We start from the raw sequence: 13,163 nt of genomic DNA on the forward strand, positions 1-13,163 counted from the left end.
CCTGTCCAGAAGTGACTGGCTGGTTGCTGGGGGCTCTCCCGGGTCTGCCTGCCACATGCCTTAAGACGGCAGGTGTCCCGCAGTGAAGGGGCATTGTCTCCAGTCTGGAAGCTCCTCCCACACGTGCCTTCCTTGCCAACAAGACCTCCAGATCCTTGAGCCAGCTAGAAGATGGAGCCTACTCGGGATAGCATCTCGGGGCAGAAGAAAAGATATTTGGGGGCAGCTGGGGAAACCTGAATCAAGGATGGACTTCGGTGAATAGTAATACACCAGTATTGGTTCATTCATTGTGACAAATGTATCGTACTTGTGGTAGGATATTCGTAATAGGAATGCGGGATGAGGTATCCAGGAATCCTCTGCTTTCTTTGCAGTCGTTCTGTAAATCTAAAACTGTGTTCTAAAATTGAAAGTTTATTTTTTTAAACAAAATTAAGCCTTCTGAAATTTTCTTTAAAGGTTTTAGTGCCAAAGAACCCCACATTCATGGGAAAAATGATCGAAGTGGACATTTATGAATCAGGCAAACATTTTATGAAAGGGCAGCCGGTGTCAGACGCCAAAGTATACACGCCATCCATCAACAAACCATTAGCAAAGGGAGAAGTCTCAGGTTTAACAGAGGTGAGTAAAAGACGCTTTTCTCTCTAACTTGCTGGTAAAACAGCAGCTGTGGAAGCACAGCGATTCCAGACCGTGTTTCTGTTATCATTTATGGTTCCCTTTTTATGTATGCATGAGGCTTTCATCCTTCCTGACAGACTGAAATCTGACTTAGAAAGATGCGTTTTCACTGAGGCCTTTAGCTTTGTTTCTCCTGTAGAGGGAATGTTCCCGCTTCTAGGCCAGACGCAGAGGGCAAAAGGCCTTCTTTTCAAGTGGAAGGTGGAACGCTGAAGATCCTCTGATCCAGTGTCTTTCTGTGTCAGTGGATCCCAAGTGGAAGGGAGTGAGGAGCTCCCTATCAACAGCTTTACAGAGCTGTTGATAATACAGTAAAAGCTTACCCTTAAACAGGCACTAAAGCGTGTCTGTGTGTGTGGTGAGGGTGCCTTTCTCGAGGGTGTTCGTTGAATATCTGCTTTGGTCATGTGGAGTGAAAATTAAACAATTTTTTTTCCTTTCCATAAAAAAGTAACCTGACCCCTCTTTTATACCTTGGTGTAAATCTGGCTGTTTGCCAATCTCTCTCTCTCACATTTCATTGAGCTACAGTTGTAAAAGCTGATGGGGTGTGAAATGAAAATGTGTATCACATTTCTAAGCATCATTTGATGTCCTTTCTCCAACACAATTGTTAAGCACTCCAAAAAAAGCATGCAGCAGTGACTTCACATACGGAAAAATGAGAAGCAATATTTATCTGGCCATCGAGTTCCATGATTGTTTGAATATATGTATTATCTTTCCCCTCAAAATAAATTGCCAGGGCATGTTAATTAAGCATCAAGCGTAGTGACAAGGAGGGTCCTGTTATCTATATTCTCACTCACTGTGGTGATGAACTCTGGTGTCCAAACATGAGCGAAGCCTCTCGGGAGCCTGACAGGTGCATGTGAAGAATCAGCACGCACAGCCATCTGACTGATAATGGAGTGATGCAGGCTCGCCTTTGTCAGGGCCCTGCCAACTCTGTGTCATCCTGCTCAACCAGGACTGAACCCTAGTACTTGATAAGCATAGCCATTAATGGTTGCTGTTGTTTAAAAAAAAAAAAAATCCTTGGGGTTTGGGATGGATGACCAGGAAGGAACAGTAGAATTCAAAATTTAAATTCTCTTGCTTAGAAATTTGGCTTCTGATGTGTTAGTGAATACTTGAGAGATTTTTAAAGGAAGTTGGCTTTTTGTTGTTGTTGTTGTTGTTTGTTTTTCTACAGAGTATGTATTACAAGGTTGACTTTAAATTACCACCATGGAAAGGATTTCGCAGCAAATGGTAGTAGTGGGCAAATGATTGTTTCACAGATTTAATTCCTTCAATGTACGTCTATTGAAAAGGATTACATTTTGAAACATTATCCTAAACAAAGAAAGTAATACCCTTTTGTTAGTTCCTTGACCATCCTGTTACTTGTTTCAAGGGCAGTGCCATTTAAATTCGGGGGGGGCAGCCTTTTCCTGTCCCCCCCCCTTCCTCCGTCCCTCCAGCCTAGAAGATGTGTTGTCATCTCTTCTACCAACGGCCCTTCTCCGCACCAGGCTGTCCCAGCTCCTAGGTGAGATGAGGAAAAGGTCACTTGTGTGTTGGCCCTCCTCGGTTTCTGGGAAGGGGCAAGGCCACACGCATGAGGCCGAAGGGTTAGGACTGTCGATTCGGATATTTGCATCAAGGGAAAATCAGGCAAGTCTTCCATCACCATTTGTGACTTCCTGTACGTTAACGAGTGTAGCTTTACACTTCATTACTTGTCAGCTCTTAAAGATATGCCAAGCTCGGAGTCAAAAAGCCTTCTTCAGTGAATTTGCCCTGATGTTAGAAATGTTTTTGCTGATAATATAAACCAAAATAAATTAAGCAGGAAGAGAACAGCTTCTTCCACTTTTATAGAATAGAGAAGTAGATGGTAGAAGTTGGAATCATGTCAGACACTTTGAGCTCTTTGAGCACCGATGAAGGTGCTGGAACTCTTGAATGAAAGAACCAGCTTACCTTGTCCGTGGATGAAGCATTGCCCTCGGGTCCAAAGACCTGAGTTTGCATCTGGACTTGCCGGTCTACCCTAGCCATGCAACTGCTGAGCTTCATTTGGCCTTAATTATGATGGGAATACTAATGTCTAGCTCATAGGGTCATTGGAAGGAGTCCATTTGGTAGTGTATGTAAGCCACCCACTACTATTCCTGGAACATAGCGAACAGCCACCAAAGGGTTGTTTCCCCTTTCCCTTAAATCTAGTTGTCTCTAGAAAGAACAAACTCTGAAGAGGACCTAGTACTACTACTTACTGTGTTCCTTGTTTTCGCCCTCCCCGTACAGTACATGCTGTACAGGGGTAAGCGAGGGGCTGGATTTCTGTGTTAGGATAATCTGTTCAGGGCCAGAGGACCCATCCCATAGGAATGTGTTTCCGCATTTTGTAGGCGTTTCCTTAGTTTTTCTAGAATGGTGACCTCACCTGTACACTTTGTAAAGAAATCTGAAAAGGTCAGAGCATCTAAAGCAAAATATTGTCTTACAAAACTATTGTCCATAGTAAATGCATTTGCCCTTGTTTGAGAATTTTATGATTCTTCTCTAAGTATTGAGCCTGATGCAACTTTAGAGTTATTTTGTCTCACTTTAGGCTCTGCTGGCATCTTCTGATAAAACTGGTGAGAGGTAGAACAGACTGGGGGAAGAAGCACAGACTGGGCGGGCATCATGAGATCCAGATGATAGCATTCTGGCATTTGCTATAACAGACTTTGTGACCTTTTGTATGTCACTTAGGTTCTCTGGACCTCAGTTGTCTCTGTGATTCTGTGATTGAAATATTCTATTTGACAAAAATGGATTGGCTGCCTACCCTGTGTCAGGGCTTTAAATTCTATAAATATTAATAGATATCAGGCCTTGTTATTTTCAGATAATAATAAATAAATACCCATAACATGATGGAAAAGGAAAGCAATAACAAAGTCAAAAGGTTACTGTCCTCTAAGAAATTATATGCTAGTGGAAACAGCATAATAGTAACATCTTTTTATGATTATTCCTGTCTTTCCCTTTAGTTTGGTTAGAGGAATAGAGAATTAGAAGGTGAGGGCGATAGGAAAGAACCAAAATTAGTCTGGATGTTTTTAGGGAAGATGGAAGAAAACTGCTACCTATAACCTAATAAGGAACATTTTTGAGTAAGTACAATTTTAAGGATAATCAATTTCAGAAAAAGGTTATATAATAAATTAAACAGTGGAAGGCATCATGGAGTTCAAAGGGATAAATATAAATCAAAGAAAGGGGAGATCGTGAACTTTTATATGGAAAGTATCAGGGGGCTTTGTTCTAAGGAGGAAGCAAGGGATACATACGTTTTCATAGATGTTCTCGGATAATAATTCTCAAGTGTGGTCTCCAGACTTGCAGCATCAGCAAATCTTAGAACGTGTTAAAAAGGCACAACCAGACCTGAATCAGAAACTCTGAGAGCAAGGCCAGTAACTTGTTTTCTTATAAGCCTCTCTGGGTAATCCTGATGCATGCTCAAGTTTGAAAACCACTCTTCTAAGAAAATGATTCACAAGTGGGAAAGAATATTTGCTATTTATAAAAGCAGTTTTAATATTGTTATGTAGTAATGCCAAATTTCCACACTTCCAACTTCAGAAGACAGTGTGGGACAGCATTCCCTTGGATGGTGGAGACCGTCTCATCTATGTATTAATAATTCTTCAGAAGTGGGTTGTAAAAATGATTGTGGGGACATGCAAAAGTCTCATGCATGTGGGGAGGGGATATTTAGTGGGAGGGGCCGGAGGCATAGGAACCATGAGAAAAAGCACAGTTTTAAGATGTTGAAGAGCAGTGATATTTTTGCCATGCTTCCTCATAGAGCCTAAAATTGTAGTAACATATCCTGTTCAATGTGATGATCGTTTTATACAGTCGAAGTTTCCTTAGAAAATTGCTCTGCCATTCAGTCATGTTACCTGAAGAAAACCTGCAGGGAAACAGGGCCTACTATCACCTGCACCAAATTCCTGACCATTTGATAATACAAAAAATTACCCGAGAGCCATCATCAAAGACTGGGATCGAGGAGTTGTTTTGTTTTAACTCAGTTATGGAAAATTTGTACGATAGCAAATTTCAAGCGTAATACAAAAGCAGAGAGAATAGCCTAATCATCTCACATACCCATCATCCACCTTTAATATGTGTAACTTCTTTCTTCCACACTGAAAATCCCAGCTCCCGATCACCAGCGTAAGTGCTCGTGTGCTTTATCCTGTAATACTCATGTGACTGTCCAGTAATGACCATACCAGCGCCATCACCAACAATGTGATTAGTGAGCACAGAGTTTAGTGGTGGTGGTGGTGGTGGTGGTGGTGGTGGTGGTGGTGGTGGTTTTACAGGTTTCTATTGCTGGGTATTTCCCTTAAGGGACATCCATGCAGATAGTGGTTGCCAAAATCACTCCTCTCTGCACGGCTCTTACCAGCCGATGAATACTCTGCTAGGAGCATCTGTTCCACTTTGTTTTCAGTTTTTTTGGAATTTTAAAAATTTAATTTTGTTTCAGAATTATGTAAAATATTTAACAAAATCAAATCTACGGAAGTATGTTCTGAGAAGTTCACCTTCTGTCTTCTCCACCCTGTTTCTTCTCTTACCTATTTAAGGAATTTGTTTTAGTTTTGGGCTTATTCTTCCAATGGTTTGCTTTAACAATACAAACAAATACATGTACATGTTTTTGTCACTTCCTTCCTAGATAAATTGTAGACACTTTTGCTATTTTTCATTTGACAGTGTATCTTGACAGTTGCTGTATAGCAGTATATAAAAATTCAATGAATGTTTTTAATGATTTTTGTTAGGCTCTTAAACAAAACACATGAGAGTGCATTGTTCTAGTATCTAAGTTGAATAATATTACAGTGTACGAAGCCCAACATCTTTTTGGTCAAAGATAGGCGGGATTACCTCAGAGTATTAGGTGGCCAGAGAAACAGTAGGCCAGTCAGAGGTTAGGAGTGGTCAGCCACGAAAGCACAACACGGTCTAGAAGCCAGCGGTGGCCGTGAGCACCTGCATCCAGAAGAGAGGATGCTTTGGCCATGGGAGTTCAAAAACTCTAAAGACCGTCCCTATTTGGAAGTGATTGCAGCTAGTTACCTTAGCCTGGTACCATTATACATTTGATTCATTTACTTCCCTTTGTTGAGTCTGTGCTTATGAGTCAACCTTGTGATTATAATTTGCCTTCCTATGCATATCTGCCAACAGGAAGAAAATAGATTTATTCAGCCTTTATAAGTACACTGTTAATAAATTGGCATTCTGGTCTCCTTTGTTCTGTCTTTGTGGTCTTTTCTGTAAGTGAAAGACAGTTTCTGAGCTTTCAGGGTTGTGAGCCAAAAGCCCTGGGCCCTGTGAAATTCCCCAAGGTCACAGACGCCACCTCATGTGACCGCTCAAGAGGCAGCAAGGGATTTTTCCTCTCTTAGGTCCCACTCTGCCATTAGCTAAACATCCCATGCCTATTGCTATGACTCAAAGCCAGCACTCATGGCATGCTCGTTATAGGCCAAGTACTATGCCAGATATCTTACACACATTCACTCCTAACCCTGTGTGGAAGGTACTGTTATTATTCCTCTTTCATAGATAAGGGGTCTGAGCCTCAGCAACTCAATAAAGAACCGAAGTCACAAAATTAAGAGGTGGGAGAGTCAAGCCAGGATTGATAGGCAGTTCTTACCACGTTCAAGCCTAATGTTCTTGTTTTTGAATTGTGGTTAGAACATACATGTATATAAATCTTATCATCTTCACCATTTTTAAGTGTCTAATTCAGAAGCGTTATGTACTGTACATTCACCCTGATGAGCAACAAATCTCCATGACTTCTTTCATCTTGTAAAACAGAAACTCCATTCCCTTTAAGTAGCTCTCCATCCACCCCTCCCCCCACCCTTAGCAAGCACTGTTCTATTTTCTGTCTCAGTGAATTTGACTACACTGGGTACCTTATTTAGCAGGACTCATACAGTATTTGTCTTTTTCTGACTGGCTTACTTCACCCAGCAGAGAGTCCTCAAGGTTCTTCCACATCGTACCATATGTCAGTGTTTGCTTCCTTTTGAAGGCTGAACAATATTCCATTCTATGTGTCTGCCACATTTTGTCGATCCAGTTATCTGTCAGTGAATAGTGCGGTTGTGTCCACGTTTTGGCTGCTGTGAATAATGCTGGATCGAATATGGTTGTACAAACACTTCCTTGAGACCTTGCTTTTTCTTCTTTTAAGTATATACCCCGAAGTGGACCTACCATGGCCTATAGGAGTTCTATTTTTAATATTTTTAGGAATCATCAGACTGTTTTCCTCAGCAGCTGCACCATTTTACGTTCCCACCAACAATGTAGGCTTCCCATTTCGCCACATCCTCACCAACACGTGGTATTTTCTGTTTGTTTTGTTTTGTTTTGTTTTTTGTTTTTTTTTGTAGTGGCCGTCCTGATGGGTATGAGGTCAGGCCTGGATTTTTCAGTCCAGGCTCATACCACCTTTCTCTTTGGAGTTGCAAGAGTCTTACTGACAACTTTTTTCTATATACTAGTGTGGGCTTAACGCTGGATGCAGAGAGAGAAAATGATGAGAAAATGGACAGTATTAACCATCTTCTCTGTGTTCTGTGGAAAGTGGTATTCGAGTTATCAGCCTGTGTTAGGAAGACAGGAGAATATGAACCCTGCCACTGCTTGATCAAGGCTAACTAGTTTTACTCCTGATGTTCTTTTTTCTTTTGTGGCCCATGTTCTAACAAATCACTTGAATCCTACCATTTCTAAGATCGATAAGAAGTCAGAGCTATGGGCGCCTGGGTGGCTCAGTTGGTTGAGCGGCTGCCTTCGGCTCGGGTCATGATCCTGGAGTCCCGGGATCAGGTCCTACATCGGGCTCCCTGCTCGGCGGGGGGCCTGCTTCTCCCTCTAACCCTCCCCGCTCTCATGTACTCTCTCTCTCTCATTCTCACTCTCTCAAAAAAATAAATAAATCTTAAAAAAAAAAAAAAAGTCAGAGCCATTTTGTGCCTGAATCACAAGAAAATTCTCTCTGATTCCGAACTTAAGTAGTGAGTTTTATTCTAATGATTTTCTCTTTTTGAGTTTATTCCTAGTAGGAAAGAATTGCTTTAAAGAAAGAAGAGGGAGGGGGGCTTTGTGAGAAGAGCTTGAGATTTGGAGACTCTCGTGTTTGGGTTCAAATTGAAATTACACGCTACTCTGCTTCTGTACAACTTCCTTGATCACAGTTTCTTCATTTGTAAAATGGACACATTTGATCCACAGAGGACTAAATTAGATAATGTGGACAAAGTGCCTGGTGTATCACAGGTATATTAATATTTGATAAAGGGATTCAGTAAGTATAGCTTTAAAAATCAGTGATTTCCTGGGTCTTGATTGTTTTTACTTCAATTTTTTTTTTTAAATGTACTTTACTTCCATTGGCTTTCACTCTACAGTACTGTACAGTCAGTTAAGAACACTGACGCTGGATTCTGATTACGTGGGTCTGAATCTTTGTTTTACCACTTACAAGGAGGATGACCTTGGGTAAACTACTCTTCCTCTCTCCACCTCCACTCTCTCCGCTGTAAACGTGGTTAACAATAGTACCTGCTTCACGGGATTACATGGAAATGGCTTAACAGTCAATGAAGGTTGGCCACTCTTCATATTATCATTATTAATTTGTGATACATTCCAAGCAATGAAGCAGAGAAGGTAAAAATTGCCCAACCTTTTATCATTTCAAAAGTTGTCATCGGGGTGTCTGAGTGGCTCAGTCAGTTGAGCGTCTGACTCTTGGTTTGGGCTCAGGTCATGATTTCAGGGTCGTGAGATCGAGCCCTGCATCAGGCTCTGTGCTCAGCATGGAGTCGGCTTGAGACTCACTCTCCCTTTCCCTCTGTCCCTCCACCCTGTGCACTCTCTCTCTCTCAAATAAATCTTAAAAAAAAAAAAAAAAAAAAAGTTGTAATCCTCAGCTGTTGACTTCCTACAAAATGGCAGATGAAAACAGACAAACTTGGAAAAGCTCCTCCCCATGAGAACAACACATTAGCAGAAAGAGACTCCATAGCAATTTAATAGCATTGCCTGTTCTTCCTGACAGACATTTCTCTCTCTTTATGCATCTTTCTAAAGGAGAATATTCTAGAATGGAGAGCTGGACCTACCATTCTGTTTCTCAGAAGTGATGGGAAGGCTGCCCCCAGGGTGCCTGGCTGCCACCTGTTTCTCATCTGCTGAGACTTTGATCCCTATAATGGATTCACTTGAGCAGCTAGATAGCTCAGCACCAACACAGCCGACTGCACATGGAAAGGAAGCAGAATTTTAAAGGGTGGCATGGTTTGCCTTCATTACCAGACAAAGGACCAGCAGGATATTCAGGTGTACTGAGTTTTATGTACAAACCATACTATATTTTCGGAGCTCTGACCCTTACAAAAGCACCATTAAAGTGCTTTCCTCTTCATCTAACATTCATTTCCAAAACCACTGAAGTGAAAGGGTCTATTAGTTCAGGGCCAGATTTGAAAGCACATGAAAACTGCATTCATGAGGTTAAGAAATGGCTTAATAATTAAGTTAAAACAGTTGAAAGTGGATCTAATTTCAAACAGATCAGCTAACCGTGTTAGAAGCAAATGATGATGTGTTCCTTCCTATTTTCTTTCTACCCCTAAGATACCGGCTCCAACCCCACACGGTTTTTCTCATTTCTTTTTTTTTTTTCTTTTTAAACCTTATATAAGATTGACTTCTTCATTGCCTGTATGTTAAATTGGTGTCACACACCATGAAAAACATAGTACATTTGATATTTAGTCCATTTCTTTCATACTGAACCCAATTAGTGTCTTTTGCCCACCTGTTGGGACATAGTTGGGTGTATCTGGACGCCATCTAGATACATAGATTTTATTCTGTACTGCTGAGCTATATATTTTATTGGGCATTACAGCTGAACTCAGGTGATTATGTCAGTTCAGGATGCACTTAGTATGTTTGCAGTACCTTTTGTGTACGTGCTTGTTTACCATCCAAAGTATCATCCAAGCAACCCGCCACTCAACAATTAGCTTTCTTTTTTTTAAAAGATTTTATTTATTTATTTATTTGACAGAGAGAGACACAGCAAGAGAAGGAACACAAGCAGGGGGAGTGGGAGAGGGAGAAGCAGGCTTCTGGCCAAGCAGGGAGCCCGATGTGGGACTCGATCCCAGGACCCCAGGATCATGACCTGAGCCGAAGGCAGACGTTTAACAACTGAGCCACCCAGGCGCCCCAACAAGTAGCTTTCATTCCTCTTGCATCACTACTTGTGCAGCCACTGACGATAATTTCCTCCTCCTGAGGCTTGGCACTGGGGCATGGTGAGGGGAACTGCATGCATCGAGAAACTAATTGCACCTCCATAGTAATAATAGCTCCCAGTCAGTGTGCCTCTCCTATGTGTGCGACGTTAAGGTTTTTTACCTGTGTTACCTCTTTACCTGTGTTACCTCGCTGTATTCTTGTAGCCTCGGCCAGGGCAGCTAGAGCACAGGATCTAGAACACAAGAGCCCTGCTGTGCTCGCTCACAAAGAGGCATCAGAGGGGGGACTGGGGCAGGTGCCGTCCCTCCCTCTGGACCCGTTGTCCACACTGCAGGAGGGAGTAGAAGGCACAGCGAGCTGGAGGTCAGAGGCAGGGGCAGACTCCCAGAGCAAGGAAGGAAAAAGACTAGGCCCCCTGCGACTGGATTGTTCACACATGCGTCATGCGTGTTGTGCCTGGCGTCTTATGGTGGGTTTCAACATTTACCAACCATAATGTTACCTAGGCACTGGCCCAAATATTGGCGGTAGAAATAACAGATGTGATCTGGCCTTTGAGGAGGTTTTAGTCTGGGTGTTGTTCTGGTAATACTGCTCTTCATCGGGACCCTGGTAGGCCGGGGTTGAGGTGAGGGAGGGGGTCTTACGTAGGTACATTAGCTTCCCCGTGCAACATAATGGCTCTCGGGGTGAAAGTTTTATGGGCGATTTTTATCAAGTCTAAAATGAATTCATTAAGAGCAGAAGGTATTCTTCATCATAGAAGCACCAAATAGAAAAAGCTTTCTTAGAAAAACCAAAGTGGTATCTCAGCAACACCCAAACATGAAAGGTCAGGTAGGCCCAGTCTCCTATCCCCACGGATGGGAGGAGGGAGACTCCAGGAGAGGATTTTCTCCTGTGATGATCTAAACTCATGTGTCCTGAACTGCACTTTCGTGCTCTTGCTGTGACTACATTACTCTTCCTTCGGATGTCTTTCCCATTTTCCTCCGTCGGCAGTGACCCGTGCTAGCATGGCCGTGTGCCTCGTTTGCCTGGGACAGTCTTGCTTTACACCTGTTGTCCTGATGTCATTAATCACGGTGCCCCTCTATTCACTCCGCACCACATCCTGGTTCGGAAGATGAATTACGCGGCCATCCCATCAATTTCTAAAGCAGACCCATCACTTTGCTAAGCACTGCTTGGGACCCAGAAGTCTAGGATGTGGTCCTTGCCTCAGGGAAAAGAAAGTGTAGTTGGGAAGAGAAGATAATATGTGTTTGAAACAAAATACGTAACATAGCAAGTACTCAATAAGAAATTGGAAGCTAGGAATCTCTGACGGTTGGAGGTATCAGGGGTTGTGTGGGTCAGGGTTCTTTGTAGACAACAGAAGAGCGTTCATCTAATTTAAACAGGAAGGGAGGGATACAGTTTGCAGAATTGTTGGAAGTGCTGGCGAGTAGACTCTGCTAGAGCAACAGAAACAACACCCAGAACCACATAGAAGCTGCTGATAAGAAGTGTTCCCTCTGCCCCCACCCTGCACCTCAACGCAGAGCTCCCAAGCCCCGTCTGCCTCCTCACGAAGCTCACTCCACAATCAGGGCCTCACGGCATGGCCTCGGAGTGTGGAACCTGGGTCTCAAGCTTGTGCCCAGGGACAAAGGGGGATGGGAGACGGTCCTTGGAATCTGTAGTGGTAAGAATGCTCCGTGTGGAGACCTGGCAGCGTGACAAGGTTGTTGGAACAGTTTCCACTGCAGAGGGTGTCATGCATGTGCTGGGGTTAGAACCGGGCTTGGAGGGTGGAAAGGGCCGAGTCAAGCAAGTGAAGAAGGACATTGTTCTTGGTGTGAAAGGAGCACAAGTCAAGGGACAGAAAGCACAGGAACAGAGGTGGCGTCATGTGGGCATCCATACGCAGACGCGGGCCGGTGGGAGGCCGTGGGAAGTGTTGGCTGTGAAGGGGGAGACCGTTGGGTTCTGAAGGCAAATAGCATGAGACAGAAGTTAGGCTTTGCTGCATGAACGCATGAACTCTGGAACCTCGGGCTTCACCTAACAGAGTTCTATTTCCTGCACACACTGCAACGCATCTAGTACCTTGTGGTGGGCAGTTTGGAATCAGGATGGTCTGTTCCACACAGCCCCTCAGGGACGACCCAGGCTGACGGCAAGCGGAGAATTGCTGGAGAGCCAGGCTCTTCCCTCCCTCAGCCCTGGAGCGGCAGATGACGTTTCTGTTCACAGCCCTTGATCAGAATATTCACATGGCCCCACCTACTTCAAAAGTTTGGGAAATACTTATGAATAAGTAAGGAGAAGATGTGGGTAAATGCTAGAAGCGTCTGCTGTGGCCCGTTGGAAAGTTTTTGAACATGAGCATAACCATGACAGTCACCTGTGGGAAGAAAAACTCAGGAGCACCGGGCCACCCTGTCTGTCCTGCTCACCACCAGCTCCCCAGGCCCAGCACAGCGCCCGGCTTCTAGTTGGTGCTCGGGACATATTTGTTAAATGAACTTGGCTCTCAGTGACATGCAGGGTAGAATGGATAGTTTCTCAACCACAGGCAGAGAAGTTGAAAATAAATCTATTACTTCAATTTGGGATATTAGTATATTCTTCCACGACTAAGAAAGAAAAATCATAGTCAAGCTACACAACCTGTTCTTGGAAGTCATTTGACATCCTGATAAGCAGATTGCAAAAGCCCCGTTTTAAATTGATAATAATCTTGCAAATTTAAATTCTTTTCATGGAAACTGTAAGGATGAGTACTTTAGACCTGGGATGCTTCTAACCATAAATTTGCGTTTTCTTCCCTTTTCCTTTCTAATGATGAATCTGACAGCCTGTTTCTCCCATCATACTCACAGTATTGACTTTGAGATGTGCCTCAAATAACAGAACTATGGATATTTCTGTTTTCTAACGTAGTTTGCAGTGTTTTAAATTTAAAGGGTTTTGGAGAAACAAATTTTCTCCTGCCCGCTGTCTCCCCAGTGCAATTCTATAAAATTACTGGGAAACATAAATATTCAAGCCATATGTCAAGTCAACAGTTATCTGTTAGGAAGTCAACCTATAAAAATGGGATGCATTGCCCTTCAGATTTGCCACCACTT

At 43.1% G+C, this 13,163-nt stretch overlaps 1 protein-coding gene across 1 annotated transcript in view; it reads left to right on the forward strand.

Annotated features, from left to right (window-relative positions):
- Positions 1–13,163, forward strand: part of CDKAL1 (CDK5 regulatory subunit associated protein 1 like 1) — a 637,141-nt gene that overhangs the window by 607,857 nt on the left and 16,121 nt on the right. The window contains 1 exon segment of the mRNA XM_027603153.1: positions 463–627. Within this exon segment, the coding sequence (XP_027458954.1) occupies positions 463–627 (165 nt within the window).

The sequence above is a fragment of the Zalophus californianus genome, chromosome 7 (genome assembly GCF_009762305.2).
Source record: "Zalophus californianus isolate mZalCal1 chromosome 7, mZalCal1.pri.v2, whole genome shotgun sequence".
Taxonomy (NCBI): Eukaryota; Metazoa; Chordata; class Mammalia; order Carnivora; family Otariidae; genus Zalophus; species Zalophus californianus.